Source organism: Bactrocera oleae, chromosome 4 (genome assembly GCF_042242935.1).
Source record: "Bactrocera oleae isolate idBacOlea1 chromosome 4, idBacOlea1, whole genome shotgun sequence".
NCBI classification, from domain to species: domain Eukaryota; kingdom Metazoa; phylum Arthropoda; class Insecta; order Diptera; family Tephritidae; genus Bactrocera; species Bactrocera oleae.
In genome coordinates this window covers 6,729,652-6,757,288 of record NC_091538.1, presented here as the reverse complement: position 1 = coordinate 6,757,288, position 27,637 = coordinate 6,729,652, and the positions used below count along the sequence as shown (strand labels likewise).

Genomic DNA, 27,637 nt, shown 5'->3' with positions numbered 1-27,637 from the left:
TAGGTGAATTGTTATAAAAGTTAAAAGTTCCTTTCACTTGTTTCGCGCTTTATGCAAATATTTTAAGCTTGACATTTAATTACTTCAAACCTGCAAATAATTTTGTACTTCTCTCATCAACGTATATAAACGTTGACAAGTCATTTCACTTGGTTTTTCCGAAAAAAAAATTAAGAAAACAAATCTTGCTCTCTAATCGTTCTCTTTAAGTGGGTCTGGTAGTTAGTCTGTACTCAGATCCATTATAGGCCTCGTACCGGTATGAAATGCCCTTTTTTTTTTTAATGAAATACTAATTTTGATTGGGAAAGTAAAAGAAAATTATTCAAAGTATTGACCACTGCTTTTGACATATTTTCACCATCTTTCTGGCAATTTGTGAATACCATGCCAATAGAAATATGCGTATTTTGAAGCAAACCAATCAGACACCCAATTTTCGACTTCTGCGTAGGAAACGAAGTGCTGCTCAGCCAATGTGTGTGCCATCGATGAAAACAAATGCTAATCGGAAGTTACCAAGACTAGTGAATATGGCGGGTGTGGTAGCAGTTCTAGCCAAGTATTTTGATTGTATCCTGAAACGATTTTGCTTTGTGTGCAGGTGCATTGTCGTGTAACAAAATTACTTTTGCGTGTCTTCTGCTTAGTTCAAATTGATCATTTGTTGTCTGTAGCGATTGCTATTATTATAGTTTCACTAGGTTTTATAAGCTTATGCTATACCATACTCTTCTGATCCCACCAAACATAGAGCATTGTCTTCTTACCGAATCGATCTGTTTTTGCAGTCGATGTTGATTGTTGTCCCGGAATAACCCATTATTTTCTCTGTTTAGGATTTTTAAAGTAAAAAAAATTTTCTGTATTTGTTATAGCTTCACAAGTTAACATATTTTCTGGTGTTTTTTTTGTTTTGCAAAAATTACATTAAATTAATAACATTTTTTGTTTATATCTTTTTTCAGATGCTTTTCTACGAAAACTACTCATAAATAATATTAAGTGAAGTTATAACATGGAAAATGGCTGATATTATAATATATATGTATTTATGAAAATTATAAAATTTCACTCAAAAAGAGAATGCAATTCATTCATACAATATTAAAGACAATTGTGATAGTGAAGTGAAAAAGTTCTTTCTGTAGCTAAAAAAAATGTAGATATTCCACACGTATACAACCATGACGACAGCCAGAAAATTGTGCATTTTGCTCAAGTAAATTTTCTCAAACAGGTGTGCGTACATACATACGTACCCACGTTATGTCGGCATAAATATAATGCTTTGCGCCTCGAACTGGTGTATAAGAAAAGTGCAAATGAAGTGCAGATAGTAGTGCTCGTATCAAAAGTCGCGTGTGAAATCCGAAAGCAAACAAACGCACGAAGCTTCTTGCAAACGTCAAACTGTGAAAACAAAAACAAATGCGGCAAAATGTACGCAATTTTCTACTACAGTTAAAGTAAGTTAATTAAAAAGATTAGAAAGAAATCTCATTAAAGCATAATAGAATAAAATAATTGTAAAACAATAACAACAAACAGCTAAAATAACGACAACAATAGCAACAACGAACTGCAACCGAGAAAATTCGCATTGAAAAATGCCGACATTGGCAGCAAAAAATTCGCAAGCCACAATTGCTAACATGGCAACAGCAGCCACAACAACAACAACACCACCAACAACAGCAGCAATGGCAATAAATTCCAGTGGTAGCGAGCAGTGCGACGCTGATGTTAGTGCCGCAAGAATAGCAACGCCAACCGACACACAAAACACCGGTGCCGCGTTGAACCATCATTATCACCATCCGCCGGCGCCACATGGAGGCTCGCATGCCGCTGGCAATGTCTTGTCGCCGATGATGGCACCTGCAACAACAACTTCAGTCACAGCGGCTGGAGCTGCTACCGGCACCGTTGCAGCCAGTTTAACCACATTTAACGGAAATTCAAATTTAAATGTTGCCAACGGAAACATCGGCGGCAATAACAATCACAACAACAGCCACAATCACAGTCACAGTACGCATGCTGCTGTTGTGGACAAGAAGCCGTCGGCAAATATGCATACATCCCGTGAGGATGTTGCACCACCACAACCACAAACACAACTACCACCGCCGCCGTTAACACAACTGCGCAATGCCATGTCGCCAACAGCGTCCATCAACAATCAGCAGTTGTCAGCCACTAGCAGTCAAAGCAATCACAATCATAATAACAACAACAACAATAATAGTAATATCAACGGTAACAATGGCAGCAATAATAATAATAGCAATGGTAACGGTAACGGCAGCGCAAACATCAGCAGCATTCTCAAAGGAAGTAAAGGTGAGTCTAGTGCTATTTAAAAGATGATAACTATTCACTCAGTAAAATGCATATGTAGATATTTATGTATGTATGTTTATAAATTCACAAAAAGTAAATTGAAAATCAAATTTCAAGCTTTAGACTTTATCAATTCCCATAGTAGTATAATCCAGTCCATATAACTTTCATAAAGCTACATATTTTCATATGCAACACGACTATGCACATAAATTTATACAGACATATGGTATATGTATAAGAATACATATGTGAAATGTATGGCTCATTAGCGTTTAGACCAGTTACTAGTAACCTTGTTTTGAAATTGTTGATCGGCTGTGGGTAGTTACTTATTTACATTGGTAATTAAAACCTACCACCATATTGGCATACATAACTACACATATGTATATACATATATACACATGTCATTAGCTTTGGTCATTTCCTAAAACTATCAATTTCAAAATTTTGAAAGCAACCACTTTGCATTAAATCAAAAGTAGAAATATAACCTAATCAATGAGCAATACATTCGTTGGCTTTGTTGTGTATTAGATTCATACATATGCATATAATTTATTATTGTTATTTTTAATATGCTTTTATTAGCTTGGGTAGGATGGTAGGGAAGAGCTTTATAGGAGGAGGTTTAAAACTTTCTTTAAAGCTTTTTTTTTAGTTTTTTAACTATAATTTATTGTTATTTGGAATGTTATTTTATTTGAAAAAAAGGCAAGACCAACCCCCAGTAATTATTATTTTAACTTTGTCTAATACTTTTTTGCCATAAAATAAAAGTCCATACATTCCGACAATATTTAGACAGCATTTTTTTGATTTATCAACTCATAAGTACTGAACAGTTACTTCTACATAACTTCTTTAAGAACTCAAAATTGTCTGAACACTTCCGTCTGAAAAATCAAATTTGATCCAATTTTCCATAAACTTGTTATAAGCCTCGTTTGGGATGGCCTTCAGTGGCTGCAGCAAAATTTAGTATTTTCGGTTTCGGCTCATTTTTGTTTTGATGTCGTATTCATCAACCCATGCCTCGACACCAGTCGGGCCCAGTAGGGTCCTCGGCTACGTTATCAAGTAATTTTCCTCTATTCGACGTCGTTTTCAGAACAGATTCAGGTCTTTTTAAGAGTCGTAACATTTATCGAAATGTGTTGAGTCAATCCATAACCAGCCCGTGTCGAATTTGATCAAATGATATATCTATTCCCCTGGTGCCCTCATCTTCCCATAGTAGGCTTATAAAATATTAGAGAACGAGTTTTGAATTTTTCATATTACCAGAAAAGGATTATGCCTAAAGCTCGAATCACTATTGTGTACGTCCACACTCAGGTACTACTGTGCTCAAAAAGTAAGGTGAATTTGTTTATAAGATGTAAATTTTTTATGTATTCTTCCAAGTCAATTTCACCAACTTCAAAGTATTCCCCGTCCGATAAAACGCGTTTCTGCCAGCGAGCTTTCCAGTCCTCGAAACAGTCGGAATAATCTTTTACCGGTGTTCAAGATCTTCATATATTCGATTACTATCCCCTAAATTGTATAAAAACGGCATACTCGTAACTAGCCAAAAGTCGCACGAGACCAAATCAGGTGAATACGGTGACTGCCGAACGATATGAGATGAGTTTTTGAAAAAAGAGTTGCAAAGAACCCGTGCATTATCATTACCAAGAGTTGTTCTGAATTAAAAAAAATAATATTCTAAGTATGTTTAAGAAAACAGCAACAATAAACGTCTTCAAAGACTCTTACCTGTTTATACTTATACTTTGGCCTTGGGATGCACCTTAACATAAGTGCCTACTCTCTTTTTACTTTGCCCCATAACAAGTTTTGTGAGACTATAATAATTTTCTTTTTGGCATTATGACGACATCTACCAAACGCTAAGTATTATCTTTCGCCTCTAAAAAATTAAAGGCTGTAAGAAAAAGAGAACATAGTGCGAAGCTTGTTGAGTTTACCATTCCAATTGTCTTTCTTAGGTGACGTGTTGTAAGCTCAAAAGCCAGGTTATATGTTTACTTCATAAAAAAGTTCATTCAGTAGAAATACTATATTTACCGTAACACCAAAGCTAGCTAGTAGAATACTACGTGCTACTACAGTCATTCAATGTGGTCGTGGTTACTGTGACATTCCCTCTCTTTACAACATTTCGTTTTGCACTTCAAATCAGTACAAATAAATATGAAAAGACGCTACTATTCTTATTGTCCATTATAAACAATAGTCACGACGCTTTGTTTACACTCTCTGTCCATTGAAATGCGTAAATTCATATTCTATTTTGTATTGTATAATGTGTAGGCTGACGCCTTAATCGGCGCGTGTAGTCAACTAAAAATCAAGCGGCGTTTCGTAATTTCAATGTCGGTATACTGACCGTATAAAGTTGTGTGGGACCAATGTTTTTCATTTACCATTATTCATGCTTTTGCTCTCCATGTTCTTCAAGCTACATGCCGTGTGCGCTGAGTGAAAAAAAAAATGATATAAAAAGAAAGGCAACACGTTTTTCGGACGCTAGGCCATTGAACCCTTTCATTTTCGTTGCTGCCCTCAAAATTGTTTTCTCTTATTTTCGTTTTCCTTATGTAATTTCTCTTACCATGACTTCCCAAAGTACTATTGTTCATATGTACATAGTATGTCTGTGCTATTGACTATTATGTTATGCTGTAATATACCTGACTTGACTGCTAATTATGCATATAGGTGTAAAAATTCATTAGCTACTCAGACAGAGTATGAAAACTCTTATTGATATAAAATTGAAACTTTGTTTGAGGCAAAACTTTATGCTTTGCATGATTCGAAATAAGAAAGAACTTTTAGTTAAAACGAACTTTCACATTATCAATCTGCTATTCGTTTGTAGATTTTAAATTAGGTCTGTCGCGTCGTCAACTCAGCCAAATCTGGCCTGCAATTAGTCATCAAGAATACCAATTATTGCGATTGGTTCAAGTCTCGCGTCTGGTCCCACACGATTTCTACACAAACTTCATGTAATTACAAAAAAAAAACATAATTTGAAGTAATTTTTTTATAGCCTTCGCCGTAAAGCAACCACTAGTTTTTCGGTAACGCATCTTTTCGAACCCATTTTCAAGGTTTTAGTGACTGTTTTCAATCTTATAGTGGGTGACTTTCTTAATGAATACTCGATGCATTGTCAAAACATCGCTCCAAGATGATCAATTGACCTCGGTTAAACTACTGACTGCCGAACTGGTAAGCGAAAGATTGATTGTTACCTGATGAGCAACATCCTGTTGATGCCAAAAATCCACCAAAACCATGTCATTGATTTCTGTTCACAAAATTTTATTGCTACTGTAGTGCTCTCTATCCAAAAAGATCAAAACTGAGAATAAAATTTGGCTTCTGATAGTGGAGTGCCTTCACAAAGCAGATCAGCTACAAAAAACGGATATTTAACCAAAAGCTCTTGAGTGTGCTAAGTGTACAAAGTGTGGTCCATGCGCTAATACGTTAGTGGGATATGTTCAGGTTAGTTAATATTCGAATACTAATGCGTAGGCTAACTACTGAACCATATATTGTGACTAACATTTCAGTCTGCGCTCGTTATGTAAGCCGGTTCTGATGGAAAACTGGAACTAACTATGTAGATATCTCATGTCTATGTCTGCGGCTATCTAGGCTTATTTATTTAATTGTGAAACCGTGACTAGATACCATATATGCACTATAGAGACACTTTCTTTAACAGTCACCGGCTAGGACTTAAATTTATTACAAAAAATATCCAAATGAACTTCGAAACCCTCAAATGAAAACAGCAAGCCTTGAATGTGACTGTTACTAAGTCCTTCTATAGTTCATGTTGAAAGCAATTAGATGAATTACCGACGTTCCAACTGTTTTGTTGTAAGTCAAGGTGGTGTTAAAACTTATCTGCTACATGGCATATTGTTGTTGTTGTGGCAAATTTGATTGCCGTGGTTGGCTGCATGCGAAAAATTGGCGGGACATGCGACTTGCATTGTAGAGAGTCACAGACGCCATAAGACATGGCATACATACATATATGCACACATGAGTAATTTCTATAAATGACAATGAAAACGCCAACGAAGATGCGGAAGTTTTAAATACTGGCTGGCTGATGTGATTGTCATATGAAGAGAATTATAGCAGTGCGGTTCATTAGGACATGAATGCAACTTCAACGCCTGACGATCAAAAATATGTATAAATGTCCATAGCCATTCCCTGTGGCGGTTATATTTTATGTGGGCGTGTCCAGAGCGTTGCAACTTTATAAAGAACGAGGTACATACACGAAGATAATACTGAGATTGACACGCGAATGCAACTAGAGTGCTTTGGAAATAATAAATTATGACCGAAACTTCCAAAGAAAACCGTCAGAGCGCAGCATTACAATGTCTAAGCGAAATTTGCTTCATACTTGTAGCAGCGAAAATTATAAACGTGTGTTATAATTGTCGGTTGTCGCCGCTGATGCTTTGCTAGTTTGTACGTTCTGACTGCTGGTCGCACTGACACATGCAAGTATTTATACTATCTGTGTTTATTTATTGTTTTATAAAGAAAAATCGTGTTTTTTTCGTCTGACTATCCTAAGCTGTTTCAAATCGTGTTAGTAAATATATATAATGTCTGTATTAAAACTTAAAATGTTGTAGATGAAGAACGGATTCTTTAAACGTACGAAATTTGATCTCCTACCGCAGGATGTTCTACCGAAGTTATTCTATCTTTCAACAGTTTGATTCCTTATTTGGCTCTCGTGCATCTAACCGAACTCTCATTTTCGAAAGGTATGGTTTTTATCCATTCATAAAGAAAGAAATCCACTGTACGAAAGCTACCACATAAATTAATCGAACTTTCATAGTAATTGTAATCAAAGAGAGAGAGAGATTTATGTCCACTTTTTGTTCATGACGTCAATAACGTATGTGTTTCTGTCAAAAGTAATGGAATGATATTGTCGTAATCTATATTTCTAAAATTCTTAGCATAAGCTAGAAACAGATCTCGTATTTCCTAAATGTCCGTAGCACATATAAAGCTTCTTAAATTCAGTGGTCATACCGGTACTGCATAGTTTTTGGTTGTCGGTCAATTTTCTAGTAAGCAAGATTTTTCAGCTAACAGCTTGAATTTTTTTCTCGACTGTCTTCTACTAGTTATTCAGGTCGGTATGAAGTGGAGTATTCTCGTTGAGGCTATATAAGAGAATTCCTCATTGTATAGTTAGACTTTGGCCTCTAAAATCATAGGATTATTCAGTTATACTTATGTTTATAAAAAGTCTTCGTATCTTTTTTAGGCTCTAATCTGGTCTGTTATTTTTGTATGCGAGTGTCAAGAAAACGCTCAACTCACATAAAATTTCTTAATAAGTATTTAGAAAGTCAGCACTTTGTACTGAAACTTGCTCTCACTCGGCGAGATCGTGTTGTTGCTTTACCTGTGTTTTGTTATATTAGCGAGTGTTTTTTTTGTCGCTCGTTTACAAAAGAACATGCCTATTAGCGCCAATTTAGCATTTTCATATTTTGTGTACATTTTTTATATAAAATATTTTTGTTTGCCGCATGAGAATTCCTTGTTCTCTTTTTATATATTATTTTCTTATGAACTCCATGTTTATGTTTATAAGCACATTTGCTACACAACACTTGTGGTATAAACAATTTATATTTCACATGTCGGTAAGTACGTACGTACGTTTGTATGTTGCATCGTGTGGCATGTTGCAGCGGCTGCTTCATGCACACACATCGCTTACTGGCGTTTTCTATTGTTGGCGCGCGCGTGTACAAGGTCTTTGACTTGCTGACATCAATAAAACGAGCGAGTCCAACCGGCATGTGGACGCTACAAACAAACAAGCTGCCTCAACCAGCTAACAGCAAGCAGCAGTGATCGTCGTTACCGCATAATACGCCAAGCGTTTGATAGTTTTCGCCTTCGCCTTTAGCATTTGCAATGCAACGCAGTGCAGAAGTCAGTTTTTACTCACAGCTGCTCTATTTGCTCACGCATTAGAAATTTCCTTTTTTGTTTGTATTTAAATACTTATATACATACATATATATTTCTTGTTATACCCACAATAATGTATATTCAGTTTGCCACGAAGTCGGAGACCCTCTAAAGTATATATAGTATAAATGAACTGCGTGTCGAATTCAGTCGTATTTAGTATATACGCGAACTAGTCCTTTAGTTTTTCAGATATCGTTCTGAAATTGTGCACACTTCCTTTTCTCCTCCTGTCATACAAACTGAACGATCAAAATCAAGTTTTTGTATGGAATACTATTTTATTTGTAAAGGGTATTATAGCTTCGGTGCAGCCGAAGTTAACGTTTTCTCTTGCTTTTATTTCTATTTCCCCATTCTACACATATGTATGGATACTTATGTATGAGTGTTGTTTCACTCGTTTAATTTAATTCTTTTTGAATTTTTTTTACCCCTTTTTCCTTTATGTTTTATATTAAATGTACTTATGGGCGCACTTATGTATGCATCTTCATTACTTATAACAGTATATTGTAGAAGATTTCAATTCACAGCTTCGCTTTTTTTTATGCACAGACCCTTTTATGCACATTTGTAAAGGCTTTTATGTACTTGTTGTTTTTTGTTGAGACGCTAAGCACTAGTATAAGTCTATGTCTTACACATTTGTTTATATTTTTGTTATTAAGTCACTTAAGGTTTACAAGTAAGTAATTTTTAATGCATATGCACTCATGTCATAAAAATTTGATGAGCGTAAAATATTTTACGATAGTCATAGAAATTATATGAAAGTCTCACTTGAAGTTTATTTGAAAGTTTTATTATTTGTGATAAACAGCTCCGTAAAATTGCTTAAGTAGACTTCTTCGGGACATCCGAAATTCTCATGGTAATGTTAAGATATTATTCCCACATTTTTCCGAATTTAGACTCTTTATGTAATATTAACCGTTCGCGATTGAGCATACTTTGACGAGTAGTGAATCGAACAAGCAACTTGTTAATTAGAAAATTGGGATAGAAACGCAAAAAACGTTTATACTATTGTAAGGGCTATTTTTCGAACTCGAGCTTTACAATCGCATTCATCACACTCTCTTGTATCGAATTTAATAGTAACACTTTATATTTACTTTCATATCATCTGATGAAATCTAAGCGGACGCACAAGAAAACTATATTTTCTCGTATTTTAATACAACTCTTTATTATCGCCTTCTAAATAGGTTTCTTTTGAGCCAATATAGCATGCCAACGCTTAAGTGAAGTGTTTAGCCAAAAAGTCAGTCACAATGATGCTGGAATGTGTCGCGCATTGTCGTGATTGTAAATTTCTCAAATTTTCTGTCTACAATTCCGGTCTTACAACTATAAACTCACGTCTCATCATCAGTAATGATGCATTTTATGAATGCAGAATCCTCAGCTATTTGTCAAGCATGGTTTTTGCGATCACAACTCGACGTCGGTTTTGCAAAAGATTCAGATATTTCAGTATGAGTCTAGAATTGACACGCTTTATATCCAAAACATTTACCTAATTGACAAATGGGGATCGAAATTCAAACGAACATTAGATTGTAGATTAGAGTTGTACCAATCTAGGAAAAATTGCATCGATTTGGTTTGCGCGCGCGGTTTAAATAGACCAGTCCGAGTCAAATTTGATCAGATGGTATTCTCTGAACTTTCAATTCAATAATTTTAATATGGCAATTCTAACGTGTTATTATATAGATAACTAAAGAACGTCCTGATTTACACGCTTTGAAAAGCATTTAACAAATGTTCATAAAAATAAACATTTCGTTAAATTTCGTTTTCACACTATTTATGTATGAATATGAGGGTGGGCCGAAAATCCGTTTTTTTTTAGAATTTTCATTATTAATACGGAAAATATTTTTCTTTGTTAAAAAAAAATATTTTTAAGAAAAAAAATTTTCGGTCGACATCTTAGGCTTGCCAAATCCAGTTAAAGTTAAAAGTTTTTGGAAAATTTTTTTCCTACCTTATATCGATCGGAAATTTAATTCTCTACAAAAAAGGTCCTATAGTAAAGTTACGTAAAGTTGATAGCTAATAGCGATTTTCCTCTAAAAAATGAGATTTTTCAATATGGTATTAATTTTTCTAGATGAAAAATTTATCTGATCTATATATTGATAAATGTAAAAACAATTTTTCTAGATTGAGTGATTAGTTGATTGTTACTGAAATAACGACCATTTCGCTCCAAAAAAAAAAAAAATTCCAAAAACTTTTAACTTTAACTGGATTTGGCAAGCCCAAGATGTCGACCGAAAAAATTTTTTTTTCTTTTTTAACAAAGAAAAATATTTTCGGTATTAATAATGAAAATTCTAAAAAAACGGATTTCCGGCCCACCCTAATGTATATGGTAGCATTTGTATACCTGAGATAGGTCGCCTTTTTTTAATTACCCTAAATCATTATACCGTTTATTTAACCTACACTCACCTACTGCCTTTAACCATCAGGCCTATGAAAATTTAGCCTAATTCGACTGCTAGAAAAGCACTATTTCGCACAGTTAATTAAAAGACACACAGAGAATGATACTTATATGCATCATTTGTAAATATTTGCTTCCACTGAAGCGTTTAAAACTCATTTGGGTTAAGCAAGCAGGCACATAGGCTCATATGTAGATGGTAACTAGTATGTACATATATAGTATACTTACATACATACATATATAATAAACAGTAAATGCGGCTATGGAATTGCGAGCGTAGAGTAATAGAACTCTTTTATGAGAAAGTGGTTTTTAGGGAAGCTTTGAGCTTTGAAAACATACGAAAAATATTAAATTCATAGAGAGATCATTGCGCAGAATGATGGCTACTCTATCCGTGTGGTCAACCAATATAGTTTGTTGCGACGAATATGCGATGTTACTAGTGCTAGGAAAAATTAATGGTCGATATACTAATGTAAATGTCTACTTGTTGCTTGGTTCATAGAAATATATATATGTACATAAGTACATACTTCAGTAGCATTTTTATGCAACATTTTGCATTATGGCAACGCTTTAAAAATTCAAATTTTTTTCCGGTCTTTTTGTTTTTATTTTCTTGCCTGTTATTCTTTTGCATGTTGTGTGATACATTTGTACTGTATTCACCGCTTAATTGAGTTATAAAAATTGTAAAATAATCGATAGAAGAAATTGGTATTTTTATGTCATCAAATTTGACCCGTACTGAAACCGAATAGATAAAATTTTCTTTCTTGGTTGGCGCAACATTTTTAATATTCATGTGAAATTTGATCTCCAAGTGTCAATTAGGTTAATATTTTGGGTCAATGTTAGACTCTTACCAAAGACCTGAATCTTTTGCGAAAACGACGTAGCGTATAGGTCGTAGAGAGATACTTGACAACACACCTGAAGACCCTACATTCATCAAACGGTTTATTACAAATGACGAGACTTGAGTTTGTGAATTTTACGTCGAACTGTCCAACAATCTACCGAATACCGTTCCAAAGATAAGCCAAAAAGCCGAAACCCGGTGCAGATACTGAATGCGATCCCAGTTGAGGCTTATAACTAGTGTATGAAAAATTGGATTAAGCGTTTGCGTGCTTGTATTGGCGCAGGAGAATAATTTTTTGTTTTTAAATTCGTTAAAATGTAGATGCTAATTCATTCATAGGAATTATTTTAATTTTGAAATATTGAGAGTAATTTTAGTTTTAATTGATAACCTTTGAAACCACTCTTTCAAAAACCAACACACCAACCTAGTATTTTATAACCGGTTTTCTTGTAAAACAAAAAATATTACACCCATGTTTCAGCTAATTTTGCATTTATATTATCATCCTGAATATTTATTAAATTTAGGTTTTCAAACTTGTGGCAACTCAAATAAGAAAAGACGTTAATAACCACCTTAAAGCTCTTTAATTTGCTGCACTTATATTTCATTAATTTTAATAATATGGTATATAATATATATGAAATGTAATTAGGTGGCAACTCACTTAAAAAATTTCTAAAAATAGTCTTAAAAAATCTACGTAATTTCTTACTCGCATAGCCTATAGCTCGCTTATTTCAATAATTTATTTAAAAAAAATTAATTAAATGGCAACTCTCATATAAAAATTTTCAGAAGCAAACTTTTTCAAATTTATTTAGTTTGTTGTTTATATGATTTACATATATGGTATTTATTTTCACTAAATTTATATATATTGAAAGTCTAAAACAGGTGGCAGCTCTAGTTTTAAATCGGTTGTTTAGGTCATTGGCTTCAATAAAAAGGCAGCAATTCCTACTAGTTTGTATGAAAAATTATATTTTAACCGTTAATTCAAATAAGCGGAATGTAATTTAACCAGGAAATACTGGGCCTGGAAATGTCCATCCAATGTATCTAGTTTGTAACTTGTGGCGTATTCGTAAGTTTAGTGAACAGCTCTAGTGTTCTAACGTCGGACTTCTAAATACTTTTTTTCCGAGACGTAAGGATGCACAAGGAAATCGAATTGACTCAAGATTAAAAATAAAAGTTATATATTAATTAACTGAACACAAAGAGCTTTAAGTGTAAAGTGTGTAAAGTATATGTACATACAAATTCAACTAAACGAAAACTTTATGTTATTCACATTTCCTTATATTTTTCCTGCAGGGTACATATTATGCTGTGTACTACTTTCATTGAAGCAGTGAATCGCGGAAGTGATTAGAAGTAGAATATCAAAGAAATATGAATATGCATACGTACATACATACAAATATATTCTCATGTACAATGTAGATACAAAGATATCTTCATAGAGCTTTATATAGAAGTGCTTTTACATACACATATGTATATATGAACATATTGTACAGGTAAACCTGCTTATACGGGTTAATCGAATGTGACTATTTGCTTGCAAGTGTAAGAGATAGAAAAATTTCATATGTAAATATGCATGTATTTGCATTCATATGTCTGTAAATATGTAATCTAATGCTGGGTTGTGTAAAAATGCGCGAAAATTGGGGCATATTGCAGGTGCTTGGAAGGCACATATCACTTACAAATGCAAATATGGACAATAATATTTGCCTATATATTAGGGTGGCTCAAAAAACGATTAATTTTTTTTTCGCTTGGTACTCAGGAACATAGATTCTTAGACACCTCTACGAAAATCTCTCCAGGTATGAGCGCTTAATTGTGATTGCATTTTTCGATTGAGTTAGTCCGTGGTCAAAAATCAACGAAAAAAAATAAGAGACCATTTTTGTGGAGCAGTGAATTTGAAAACTATGAGTTTTGTACTTTAAAATTACTTTTTTCTTTAAGTTATAAAATTTCTAAGAAAAAAAAATTACATGAAAATAATCAAACTTCAACCGTTAATGTCTTTTAAACCGTTAGGTTTACTAAAAAATCGTAAGAGACCGTTTTGTAGAGCTTTCATTTTCCTACCAAATCTATGAAACGAGATATTTTTTTAAATAGTAGGAAGTGAGATTTAAATTTTTCTAACTGATAATAAGAAAAAAATAGGAAACTATAAGGCGAAGCATCTTCCCGTTACATTTAATAGCTCATACTTGAAGAGATTTTTAAAGACATGTCTAAGAACTTATTTTTCAGAGTATCAAGCGAAAAAATAATTCTTTTTTTTTACCGACCCTACTATATATACCTATCTATGCATTATATTTACATATTTATGAAAATGTTGCAGACTGTATACCAACGTATACTCAGATTTATGCCGTAGGGTGTAGTAATGCAATTACATACATACTTGTAGTTTATAGACATCCATATATACAATACAAATTAGTGTAAGTAGTAAGTAAAAAGATTTCTTCCTCATTAAACTTTCTACACGCTCTCTAATTCATTCTGAGTCATTGATCCCTTCAGACAGAAACTTGAGTTTAATGGTGAAAATATTTAAATGCATTTTACCGTTGTGGCACACAAGTAAATAAATTATGCTTTGAAAATGGATTTATGTTAGAAAATAATGTCATTTAAGCGAAACTCAAGTGCTGGTAATTAACACTGAAAATCGAGCAATATAAATGCATATTATCCTATCGAAAAACCGTGAGAATATTATTTTGACCCTTTCGCAACACTATTGAACATTTTGAGAGCTGTAGACTGTGAATTAGCTGTCGCTTCTTCTGAGAGACTTATATAAGTAAGTTTATAGTCCTTAATGCACCGAAACTATAATACCCTACACAGGTGTATATCTTAATGAGCAGCTTCTTGGGGAGAAAAAAACGTGTTCAGATCGATATCTCGAAAACTGAGAGACTAGTTCGAGTTTATACATACAGACAAACATGGCTAAATCGGCTCAGCTCATCACGCTGATCATTTATATACTTGTATATAATTTATAGGGTCTTCGACGTTTCCTCTTGGGTGTTACAAACTTCGTTGGAAACTTAAACTATCCTGTTCAGGGTATAAACATTATACTCCAGTAGTTTCTCGGATCTAGGGAAAATTTGTCAAGTCTAAAACCAAGTTAAATATTTTCTGATCGGTACTGATCATTTTAATATAATTTTTTAGATTTTTTTTTACCATATTTGTAACGCTCAACTCGTCTGATTCTTAATTCAGGTGGACCGACCTGACGTAATTCGTAAAGTGGATTGTCCTATCTCTGAATTTATTAGAAAACCCACGCAACCAGAAGGACTTATTTAAGAACATACGAACATCGAAGCATACTTTTCATTTTTCAAAATGTTATTGACTGCAGTCTGTGTTGTGTGATCTGGTGTAACATTGTAGCTGGAAACCTGATATTTTAAAGAAAAATGTTCCAGGGCTCGAACAGAGAGTGTCTACCGACACTTAGTGCTACCTTTTATGGGACGAAGCGATGATCAAATTTGACCCGGACTAACAAAAAACTAAATTTTCGCTTATTTTAATCAACTCTATATTAGTTTCTTTAAAATAGGCTCCTTAGCAACCTCAACATGCTAACGCATAATCTTCAATACACTTGTCTCGCCTGGGATGGCTTTCAGAGCCTTGCGAGAGTTTTGGTTCATTTTTAGAGCGTTATTCACTAGATTGCTGGACAGTTTCGACGTCATTTTCATAAACCTACGTCGCGTTTGATGAATGTAGGGTTCTCAGCCATGTTGTCAAGGATCTCTTTTGAGACCTATACTATACTTTCCAAAATATTCAGATCTTCACACACTTCATACTCAAAACATTAATCAAAATGTCTTTTGTTAATAAGTATGAGATGTTGAAATCCTCTGCTATATCGGTAATGCCAACACGACGATTATTAAACACTCTTTCTTTAACTTACCAATATAGAAAAATTTTGTTTATCGATTCGGTTTGCGTTCGTAGTTCGCGTCAAATTGGTATGGTATTCCACATATATTTGAAGTGGTTCTTTCTTTATTTTTTAACCAGTACAAAAGACATTTTCTGATAGCATTTGCAGTAAACCAGTCTGAGAAGCTTATTATTATCCCCAAGTGTGCTTTTTTGTTATTTAAAAAGTGCTCTAAATATTTTAATTACATACATACTAACTTTTATTGAAATTCTTCGAATTTCTAAAGCAATTTTTCACACTCTTCATAATCTATTATTTCTCTTTTTTCTGCTTTGTAAAGCTATTGTATTTTGTATTCTACGCTTAAAGAATTCTTTTTGTACATTCCATTGTTTGCGCAATTGCTTATTATGTGGCTCACAACAACAATAACACTTGTAAGCAACAGCATCTTCAGCCAACTCTTCCATTCAACACTAAATCCTTTGTTGCTTTTGTTGCTGTTATCTATTAGCCGGTGTTTAGAAATCTCAACAAGACGAATTGAAAAGCATAACTTTTTTTGGTTCGCCACGCCGCGCTTTAAAGTGTCGCTTTGTTGTTATTAGTGTTTAATGCAAAAATCAGTTTTTAACCTGTTGTCGCTCGCCGTAAAAGTGGGTCAGCAGTGCTAACAGTCATTCTACAGCAGCGCAGTTAAGCAAATATTAACACCACTAACAACAACCACAGCAACATTAAGCTACCCAGCGAGAGCGCTAGTATCGCAGTCGCTGTACCAATATGGTTTTTTAAGCCATCTTCCGCCACTTTCTGCGCTTCGCACAATGATGGAGATCCGTACATATATACATACCCTGTATCGTTCTTTATAAACATTAAGCTGGGTCGCCAATTTAGCTAGAAATTTAAGTTATTTCTACTTAAGGAGACACTACTGCCTTAACGATAGGTCGTTCTCACCTTGAAGTAAACGGAACAGAGCCAAATTTATAAATGTCAAAGGCCTGTCAACTCTAACTAACTAAAAACAAAATTTAAGAGTGGTATCGCTTTTAAATGTATCTTTCTAACGGTATTACACGTTTTCGACTGTATTCTTTTGTACAAGAATGATCATTTTTATAACCTTAAAATCTTGCTAAAAAACCTTTAAAGTTTGTAAAATTGTATTTTACAGTATGGTATATGCGCCGCTTCCAAGCGTGTGAATCGTTTGAAGTTATTGTTCGGTGGACCTGCCCAAGACATAACCTAAGTAATAGATACAGGGTTTTCTTCAATTACGAGAATAAATACAGTTGATTTTAGTTATTGCATATATATATCGAATGTATGCATATTTACATATTTGTGAATATTTTTCGAAAATTAGATGTAGTCCGCCAAATCGTTTCGGAGTTTTAAGCGTATTTTTCAGAATTTTTGAACTTAGTGTAATCGACTCCCAAAACTTTAAACGCGATTTCTCTAAACACTGTTTTCAAAGTCGGTGAAGAAAATTTTTTTCGAAACTGCTGAGCCTTGAATCGACTTGAAATTTTTACACGACTTCCTCAAATTTATTTGTCAGGAAATGATCGAAGAAATGCTTAATTTTTTGACAATAATTTTGTTTTTTTTTGTGTAAATTTTTTCACAAAAAACGACTTTTTTTTAGGGAAGCTGGCATTTTGTCAAAAATCAAAATTTTGACTAGTTCTCCAATCATGACTCACTCTATTCGTCTATACCATAGTAAACATATTTCTTTTGCATTTTTGAATTTGAAATAATTTTAAGCAGAAAATCGCCAGACACCTTTTTTTTCGGAGGTCCTTCTGGATATTGTCTATGTTATCAAGGGAATTCAAAGTTTTTTACATAATTTTTATTTCCTGCACTTTCCGCTTCTTTGACGGAGTTGAGCATGTATTTAGAAAGAATTGACCTGATCTAATGTATATGTTTATTTGTATCTACGGACCCTCTGCAACTTCAACAAGCACTTCGTGTGTTTTCCTCTGTTTTGTTATTTTTGTAGATGTTATCCTTCAGTTCATGCTTCGCTCGTTTTATTTTAGAGGTGAGGTAGTGTTGGGATTTGTTTTATGCATCACTACTCGTATAGGTAGCTCTACTACATACATACATACACATTAGTGCAATGAATTGATTCAATCCTTTTGGTGTCCTCCAATTATTCCTCCCTATAGCTGAACCCTGTTTTTTTTTTTTTTGTAAATACTTATAGTTATGTGTGTTTCACTTTATGTCTACATACATATTTTGCATTCCGGGAATGTCGGTTATTGGGTTTGGAAGAAGTTGTGCATTATGCGAAGGCGAATCGCCGGCTACCTACCGGTTAGTAAATGTGAATTGGTGTCATTGCTAAAATTACTTCCACTTATCTGCGTCAGAATCAATTAAGTGGAATAGTTTGGTGGTTGAGTATAAATCTGCTTTTCGTGATTGTTTGCCGCTAAACGAGACATACATACGAGCACATAAACTGTGGTCAATTAAAATAAAACAAGTACGGCATCACGATATTAGAATGCTGTTAGCATAAAATTTGATGTAAAAAAGACTAACTTTGGTAACTCCGAAACTTTGACCGGTCTTCACTGTCCGCTGGTACCACTAGCTGGTATACTGCTTTGTGTAGGGTGTCTGCAGTCATTTAGATACCACGTCGACTAGCCGAAGTTTCAGTTTTTGATTTTGTTGATGTCGCACTCATGAAGATCGTAGAGCTCACAGTTTTATCTTATCTTTGCCTGTAATTTTTTTGCAGTACTTTAGTTTATGTCTCGTTTTCGTAGCTACGACAACTTTAGAGTATGTTGCTGCTTCGATTTATATATAACTGTTTGAGTTATTCAATTGTTTTTTATTATTGACAATTTTCCGTTAAAATAAGGACGATAACAAATAAATCTGATTTGTAATACGTTTAAAATGATTCAGAAATCTAGGCAGCTAGTTAAAGCACGGTATCACCAAACCAACTCGGATTTAGCTGGGTGTTTGTTTAAGAATAAAACTTCCGAGCAATGAGTACCGAACGAATCTGAACATCATTACCAGGGTGAAAGGGTGTTTAGGCAGAAACTACGCGCTTTACAAAGAATACCGTCTGCGATTTTATATAGCAGCAGATCTGCGCTGATGCTGCTGGTGTCGCAGTTTATATCAATTTAATACTTGGATACAAGGGACAGTGGCAGAATTAATCAGGTTTTGCATGTCAAAATGTGTTGTACAAAAAACGTTCTTAAAATTCTGTAAACACTTTTAATCCTTTGGCTTTTTATTTCACCTCTTATAAGCTGATGGTTTATTATAAGAAGGCTTTAGTGGTCAGGAATATACAATACACTAAGTTTAGAGTTTTTCTGTCCAGAGCATTTTTCTATAATTTTTTATTTTTCATGAACCGAACATTGGATCAGTTTAACCTATTGCTTTATTGCAGTCGTTCTTTCTGTCAATATTTTTTTATTTATTCTAGTTCTGTTATAAATATCACATAACGCTTATTTTACTTATTTTACAGAAAATTTGCTGCAGAACTGTTATAATGGAGCACCGACCAGTGATAATATTGTTTTAGATATTGACGACCCTGGCGATGGGCTGGGACCTTTACCGCCCAAGTGGGAGACCGCTTATACCGAACGCGGAGAATTATATTTTATTGAGTAAGTAATCCTATTACAAGTATGTAACATATATGTATGTACATTATTAGTGTCACGTTTTCCGCCAATAAACTCCTAAGCTACTGAACCGATTTTAGTAAACTGTGTCTAGAAAAGGGTATATTAAGTTTGGCACGAAGTTTTTAACACCCATAAAGAAAGGGAGACCCTATAAAATATATAGTCGTATATAAGTTATCAGCTAGACAAGCTGACTCGATTTGACCATGTCCGCGCCTGTCTGTCCACCTATATATACGCTAACTAGTCCTTTACTTTTTGCGATATCATTCTAAAATTTGGCTGCACACATGCTTTTCTCCCCAAGAAGTCGAAACCGCCGATATCGGACTACGATAGCATATAGCTGCCATACAAACTGAACGTACAAAATCATGTCTTTGTATGGAAAACTTTTTCATTTGACAAGATATCTTTACAAAATTTGGTAATTCTACAATCTGCGAACAAATAGTTCAGATTGGACCATTATAGCATATAGCCGCCATTCAAACTGACTGAGCAAACTCAGCATAAAGGTCTTCATAAAATATTTTTATATTTATTTTGTGTACTTTTTTGTATTTGTATTATATTAGTCACAACACCGGCACGTCACATTGGCTCGATCCGCGTCTATCGAAATTTCAAAAGAAATCATTAGAAGACTGCGGCGACGATGAGCTGCCCTACGGTTGGGAGAAAATCGAAGATTCTCTATATGGTACCTATTACATAGATCACGTTAATCGGCGCACACAGTATGAAAATCCAGTTTTGGAAGCTAAACGACGCGCAGCGGAACAAAGACAAAAACAACAACAGCAGCCGCCGCCACCTGCACACAGTAGTACACAAAATACACAAGGTGTCGGCTATATACCACAACAACAACCACCGCCACCACCACCTACTAATCAACAATCACAACAACAGCAACAACAACGCCCGCAAACACCGTCTACACAAATGACAACTAATTTGGTGAATGGCGCTGGCATTGGTGGCAATGTAATTGGCGCTGATGATGACGCTCGTGTTACTCCAGCGCTTGGCAACAACATGATTGATATATCGCAGCGTGGTATGCAACCACCGCCAACAAGCTCGGCTATGCAGGCGGCACCAACAGCGCTGCTGGCATACAAATTCACGCGAAATCCCGGCGAAATGCAGGGCGAGCGCATCACTGCGTCGTTGGTGAAGTCGGCACGCGGCCTGGGCATCACCATTGTGGGTGGCGATGATGGCGCGGAAGAGTTTTTGCAAATCAAGTCGATTGTGCCGCACGGTCCAGCGTGGTTGGATGGTCAACTGCAGACCGGCGATGTGTTAGTGTATGTGAACGATACCTGTGTGCTCGGGTTTACGCATCACGAGATGGTGAGTGGTTTTATTTTTGTTAGTTTATGTTATTTATTATTAGAAAAACTTAAAATTTTAATTGTTAATTTTTTTTTAATATAATTTAGTATTTAGTGTTTAAATTTTTTTTTTTTATATTTTGTGCAGGTTAATATTTTTCAGTCGATTTTGCCAGGCGAAACCGTTACATTAGAGGTATGCCGTGGCTATTCTTTACCATTTGACCCCAATGATCCCAACACCGAGGTGGTCACCACCATAGCGGTGGATGGCGTTAGTGTTGCAGCGACAGACAAACAACGTCGTATGCTACTCGATCTGCATATGGATGGTAATTATAATTTTCTTGAAACTATTGGTGGCGATGGGGCCGGCACAAAATCTCACCCGCACAACCAAATGCGCAATCAACACTCACCAGTAACAGGCGGCCTAAATGACGGCTTCATTTTGATGAAAAAACCAGAGTTGCAAGTGCATACATTTACGATTGTCAAAGGTGCCATGGGTTTCGGTTTCACCATTGCCGACTCGGCCTATGGTCAAAAGGTGAAGAAGATACTCGACTACAATTGTTGTACGCAACTACAAGAGGGTGATGTACTATTAGAGATTAACGGTATTGATGTGCATCAACAGAGTCATCTTGAAGTAGTGCAGATATTGAAGGACTGTTCGAAAATCGAGCCGACACATATGAAAATCCAACGCGGTGGTCCAGCTTCGAATAGTGCCAATGCCTCACCATCAGGCGGCGCTTATAGTGCCACCATTTTGAGTAATCCACCGCCAACAAGCACTTCAAGCGGCAATAGCCTGGGTAATGTGGCGAAATTACGTAAGAACTTTACGTCCTCATTGTTTCGTAGCAAGACACCGACTGCCGATCTATACAGCACACAACAAAAGGAGATTCTGCCAATACGCCCAAAAACACCGCTGGTCGATACGCGTCGTACACGCGCACAAACGCCTAATGATGAGCTACAGCATAGTGTCGATGTTAACGATGGCAACGTTGATGGCAGGTTGTCGGCCAGTAAGAGCCAGTTGTTGGATGCTGCCACGCATAAATCCACAAATAGTCTACAGGAAATTGAGGCAATTAGTCAAGATATACCATTCTTGGATCCATATCCGAAACTGGTGACCAGTTTGAGTGAGCGTTTGGCTGGTGCAACATTGCTAAGCGAAAATGCTGGCAATAGTGGCGCCAATGGTGGCAATGTCGATAATATGGGTGGCCTTAATATTGGCACTGGCTACCACCACGTCACTAGTCTGTCGATGCCTTCAAGTGTTGCTGATCCAATGCGTTATGATCATCAAGAGTACGTTTCAGCCGGCATGCGTACAGGTGGTGGCAATAACATTTATGGCATGACTCCGCTGGCCAACAGCATGAACAATTTCTATGCGCCACAACAATTGCCCACACCGCCACATCTTAGCATTTCTGCCAGCAGTTATTCACCATCGTCGTCGCACGGTTTGACAACAACAGCCGCTACGCATCACAATATCTTGCATCATCATCCACTGCAATTGCCGCCACCACCACCGGCGCCGCATATGCATGCGCATCAACACGGCTCCCAGTACTCACCGGCATCTTTGCACGCGACTACGCCGTTACAAGCGGCACACATACAAAATGAGCGCATGCAAAAACGTGTCAATGAGCTGTTGAGTGACCGTCGTCGTGTGGGCTTCTCGACGCTTGATATGCCACAGCCACAGAAACTCTCACCAGCGCCTTACGTTAATCAGCAATTGTTGCACCAGCAGCAACCTTCACAACATTCACCGGCTGTTAGTAGCGTATCGCAACCGCCAACGTTGTCTTGGTTAGGTGCTAGCAACTACACCAATACAATGCAGTCATCACCCAGCGGTAACTTACCATTTCTACAACGCAATGGCGGTGCAATTGATGCGTTCGATGAACTGACGACGGAACAGTATGAGTTGAGTGAAGTCACTTTGGAACGTCAGGCGCTTGGCTTTGGATTTCGCATTGTGGGCGGCACGGAGGAGGGTTCACAAGTGACCGTGGGTCACATTGTTCCCGGCGGTGCTGCGGATAATGACCAACGCATTAACACAGGTGACGAGATACTCAGCATAGACGGTATCAATGTGGTGAGTTTAAATGATGAACGTGCCAATTATTGTAGACAACTCTTAGTTTCATATTTATCTTTTCTCCGAAGGTCAATTCGTCGCACCACAAAGTTGTTTCACTAATGGGTGAGGCGGCATTGCGAGGACAAGTGACTATGATATTACGTCGTCGCTTGCGGTTAACACATCAACCACATTTGTTGCAGCCACAACAGCAGCAATTACCCTTGCCACCACCGCCGCCATTAAACGTGCCCATGCGCAATACATATCGATACCCATATGATGTTATAGTTAGTCGACACGAGTCCGAAGGCTTCGGTTTTGTAATCATATCTTCGTCAAATCAATTCTACGGCTCTACTATTGGTAAATATGGCAAAAATATTCAGCTGCTCAAATGCTTATGAAATGTTTTTAATGCTGTTTTGTGTGTTTTTGCAGGCAAATTGATACCAGGCAGTCCGGCCGATCGTTGTGGTGAGCTGAAAGTAGGTGATCGTATTATCGCTGTAAATCGCATAGATATTTCCGGTATGTCACATGGTGATGTTGTCAACCTCATAAAAGAATCGGGTCTTCATGTGCGTTTAACAATCGGTTGTCCAAAAGATGCCTTGACAACACCGACGACTACATTGGGCACACAAAATTCAGCATTACTCGTCAACTCCGCACAAGTGTCGCCTGGTCAACTATCACAAAATCAATTAATATATACACCGTTGACAACGCAACAGCAACATAAACCACAGATATCGCCAAATTTATTATCGAACAATCAAAATGGTGGCAACTACTTTATGGAACATCCCCGAACAAGCGCGGCAACAACAATTTACGTACAACAACCGCATACGCAATCGCCATTGCTGCAACAGCAACAGCAACAACAGCAATTGCCACCACAATTATGACTTTGAGACTTGCGCATAAGACTCTACAAAAGTTTCCTTTAGCACAACAACGTTGTATATACAAATATTTTATAGGCGAATAATACATTTTACATTTCTTTATATTGGAATTTTTTAAAAATAGCCTAGTTCGTATATTAATGTTTATATAGTTATTTGTACGATATATATAATAATTGCACCTATTAATACATACCTACATGCATACTTTTTCTATACATTTGTATTTATATATTATTATTTAATATTAAAATTAGAAGTATATTTGTAAAGATATTTACACACTAACCCGTATTGAATCCCAAAGACTGAATTTAGCCCCGTGCGCTCTTAAAATGCGTCAAAAGCCACAAAAAATTTAGAAATCAATATCTACCAGTTAAGCATTTGATATTAGACATTTACAAAATTGTTACAATTTTTAAATTTACAAAAAAATATATATTAATATATATATACATATGTAGAATTTGCGCAGAAAATTTGCATTTATTTACTCTAATGCATAAGCATTTTACACATAAGAAATACATTATTATATATACCAGTCTATTACATATGTACATATGTATATATGCATCTAGAAATAAATTTTTTAAGAAATATTCACATACATATCTACTGCAAATATTAAATATAAATTTAAGCAATAATTTTGTAGAGACTGATTTAAAATAGTTTGAAATGAATCTATGCACCTTTACTTGTGTCTTGCTACTATTTGAATCAGTCGTAACAAAATTACATTTTGCTTATGTCATTTACAAACAAATAATTATACAGCCTGCGCTAGCCTTAAGTAACCAGTGTCACCTTATATTTACTTAAGTTAATCGGAATGCTATTAAATGTTAACATTTTATTATTTTGTGTTGAATAAATTTTTGCGGTATATACGAATGAGTGTTATTCTATCGAAAAAATAACAATAGTTTCATGATTGGAATCATAATCTTTATACCCTGAACAGGCTATGGCACTATGTTTGTAGCTCTATAAAATATTTATATAAATTGATTGGCATGACGAGCTGAGACGATTTAGCCAATCTTCCCTCAATTTTTGAGATATCGATACTTCTCTCCCCAAGAAGCTGCCTTTGTTGTTGTTGTTGTAGCGGCAGAATTTTGTCGAGTTGACAGTCCTTGGCCGAAAAAATCCGGGTCCATACCGGTTACGTAGACCCGACTGTTATGGAAATGCAGAATTCTTTGTCGGAACTGTCGCTAATGGACCAGTATAGCACAAAGCTTTCATAAAAACTGAAAGATCAAAATTTTACGGCTATCGCCGACTTAACAGTTCTTATACAAAGAAATGACTAATGGAAACTAAACTTTTAGTCAAATAGACTGGATATATTGAACGTTTCTCTTATAATCCTTAAAATTTCAAAAAATGTTCAAAAAAATTTGTATTAAAATCATTAATACCAAGTTTGTATGTATGTTTACATTGTAATTGAGATAAAACATAGTTTTGCGAATACAAAATGGAAATTAAATATACATATGTATGTCAGTATTAAAGCTACAAAATTTTACTATTATATTGGTTTAATTTTGAAGTGCAGTCCAATGAGTGAGAACACCAAACACTTTAAATCCTGCACTAAGTAGTAGAAACAACGGAGACCCTCGGGATCTTTTGACCGATTCACATCGACTAAAGACCCTGTTTTCGATGTTGTAAAAGAGATATGTTCATCGCCTATGACAATTTCCAGCTCCTAAAAGTAGCAACATTATTATATATGTATATATATAACTTGATATTTGTCCAACCTGTCTGCCCACGCGATCCGGTGGTGGCCAGGGTGAATCGTCTTCAGCCATAATTTCTGAATCCAAAATGATTCTCTTTAGCTCTTCCATCACCGATTGATGAACGAACGCTTCCTTACGGATCATTGTGTCGTTTTTGTAATTAGAGTTGTTGGCGTAGCGCAGTTTACCATCTGGTCGAAATTCGAACTCCAGAAACTCATGACCAAACTTGCCTTTATGTCCAACATAGTAACGTAAATAGAAGTCCTCCGTAGTCATAATACCTATTAATAACAAATGTTTAATACAAATTTTTAATTATTCTTCACTCTTTCGTTTGCTAACCTATTTTTCCGGGTTTACAGCCGTGACAAACGTCAAATTATGCGTCAAACTTTCTCCAGCTTCAATTTTGAGCTGCCATCTGTACAAGTTTTCACATACACGTGATGTTGAAGTAAAAGTTTTAAATTGTGTCAGAGAGTTAAATTTAATATAATCTGAAAGCAAATGGTTTGTTGTAATAACTATATGCTTTATTGCAGGAATGTTATTAGTTAAGTTTAATGTAAAATATGCTCAAATCAAACAAAACAATAAAAGTTTCTATTACATCTACATTTTTCCATTTCTTAGATGACAACATCTATTTATTAAATTTTCGCGTTGCCAACAACAATGCAAAAATGCGAATGATAGCTCAAAATAAAACGTACAATTCACTATTTTGAGGATTTATTGAACATGTGCGTAGAAACTGTATATTTATGTATATTATAATATAAAAATGAAATAAAATCAAAAGTTTATAACGCTGGTTAGTAATGGCGTTACGAATCATTTGCCGGAAAAAATAAAAATACCTATTAAAAACCATTGATGCCTGTAACCGCTGCAGTAGCCAGTTAACATATGTATGTAGATAATATACGTTCTCTGCAATAGCGCTTACCTATGGGGGCAACAACTATGTTGATAGCAGCGACATCGACAAAGTCATTCGCAACAAAGTAGATGAAACGGGACACAGCAGTGGCAGCGAAAAGTAAAAATGGAGAATCCAATCTACGTAGTTGTGAAAAAATAATGGATTCTCTTAAATAAACGCTTTAAAAGTTAAAAAGAGGAGCAATTAACGCAGCTTTAAGTTGTATTCCAAGCATGTAAGTTTAATAATTTGCTAATTGTAATGTGTAATTGTGTAATATACTTCTGTAAATGCTTTTTATTCATGCAAAAGGGGTGATGTACAATAAATTTTCAGATAGCTGAGGTAACAACAGTGAAACAGCTTATTTAATATACATATGTATGTTGTGGTATGTTTTATGTGAATAGCTAAAAAAATATTGCAATTTTATTCACATCAAATCGTTAAGCTAATGGAGTAGGATGTTGCAGTTGCAATAAGTTGTGCAAATTCAAAATGGTCGCACTGGAAACAGGAATAATTTTCGCGCCGAAAAGGTGTAAAGAGCATAATGACTAAACGTTTGTTTCGCTGACTACTCGCGATTATATCGGTCAAAGTAATTTTACAAAGTCCATTGGGGATGGTATGAAGACTGCAACTGCAATGTACACGGGAGTGAATGGGACTCAGTTGCAATTTCTAATGCTCAATAAGGTATTGTGCAGAATTTTACATATTTTCGAGCACGTGCCATGCTCTTTTAAAGGTATTTCGCAGTCTAACAGGAGAGACGATTATTTATCCTTGTGTATGTGTGAGATTGCAAAAACAGAACATTTTCCGTTGTGGTTTCATGTCGAGTGAAAGTGCATATAACAATGTGTTATTGAGTATGTGCTCCAATGAGCGGTCAAACATACATACGAATATGTACAAAAATTGTACTGTAGACGCAGGCTGGTTTGGCATCTTGATTTTTGTGCTCCAAAACTAGGAAACTCGGTCGCGCAACATTGTTGCTCAGTACCATCTATGTATGTATTGTTGGTCTGTAAAACCAAGTAATGGGGTGACTGCACAGCGAGTATAGCATGAAACTGGCTTATCTGTGTAACCGGAAATGGGAGCTAAAGCAAGAGCAAAAAAAAAAGCACATAA

At 35.5% G+C, this 27,637-nt stretch overlaps 2 protein-coding genes across 4 annotated transcripts in view; one reads left to right on the top strand and one right to left on the bottom strand.

The window, feature by feature from the left end:
* Window positions 1-24,696, top strand: part of Magi (membrane associated guanylate kinase, WW and PDZ domain containing protein magi) — a 31,747-nt gene extending 7,051 nt beyond the window's left edge. For 2 of the 3 annotated variants that reach the window (XM_070108888.1, XM_070108887.1), the window contains exons 2-7: window positions 969-2,346; window positions 19,250-19,394; window positions 19,994-20,777; window positions 20,907-22,901; window positions 22,973-23,252; window positions 23,328-24,696. In XM_070108888.1, coding sequence (XP_069964989.1) covers window positions 1,611-2,346; window positions 19,250-19,394; window positions 19,994-20,777; window positions 20,907-22,901; window positions 22,973-23,252; window positions 23,328-23,800 — 4,413 coding nt within the window. In that variant the 5' untranslated portion in view covers window positions 969-1,610 and the 3' untranslated portion in view covers window positions 23,801-24,696. The remainder of the gene's footprint in view (window positions 1-968; window positions 2,347-19,249; window positions 19,395-19,993; window positions 20,778-20,906; window positions 22,902-22,972; window positions 23,253-23,327) is intronic. The other variant, XM_036374805.2, reaches the window with a different exon arrangement.
* Window positions 24,697-25,237: 541 nt separating this feature from the next.
* mago (mago, exon junction complex subunit) lies at window positions 25,238-26,017 on the bottom strand. Its single transcript, XM_014246698.3, has 3 exons — window positions 25,912-26,017; window positions 25,585-25,850; window positions 25,238-25,529 (listed from the first exon to the last, which is right to left on the bottom strand). Exons 2-3 carry the CDS (start codon window positions 25,843-25,845, stop codon window positions 25,347-25,349), a joined length of 444 nt encoding a protein of 147 aa, XP_014102173.1. The 5' UTR covers window positions 25,846-25,850; window positions 25,912-26,017; the 3' UTR covers window positions 25,238-25,346.
* Window positions 26,018-27,637: the final 1,620 nt, after the last annotated feature.

Excerpts from the sequence above, each read along its gene's own strand:
- mago (XM_014246698.3), bottom strand. The coding sequence starts at position 25,845 with ATGACTACGGAGGACTTCTATTTACGTTACTATGTTGGACATAAAGGC. Across the intron at positions 25,530-25,584 it reads CGGATCGCGTGGGCAGACAG|GAGCTGGAAATTGTCATAGG; the intron begins GTTGGACAAATA and ends TGCTACTTTTAG.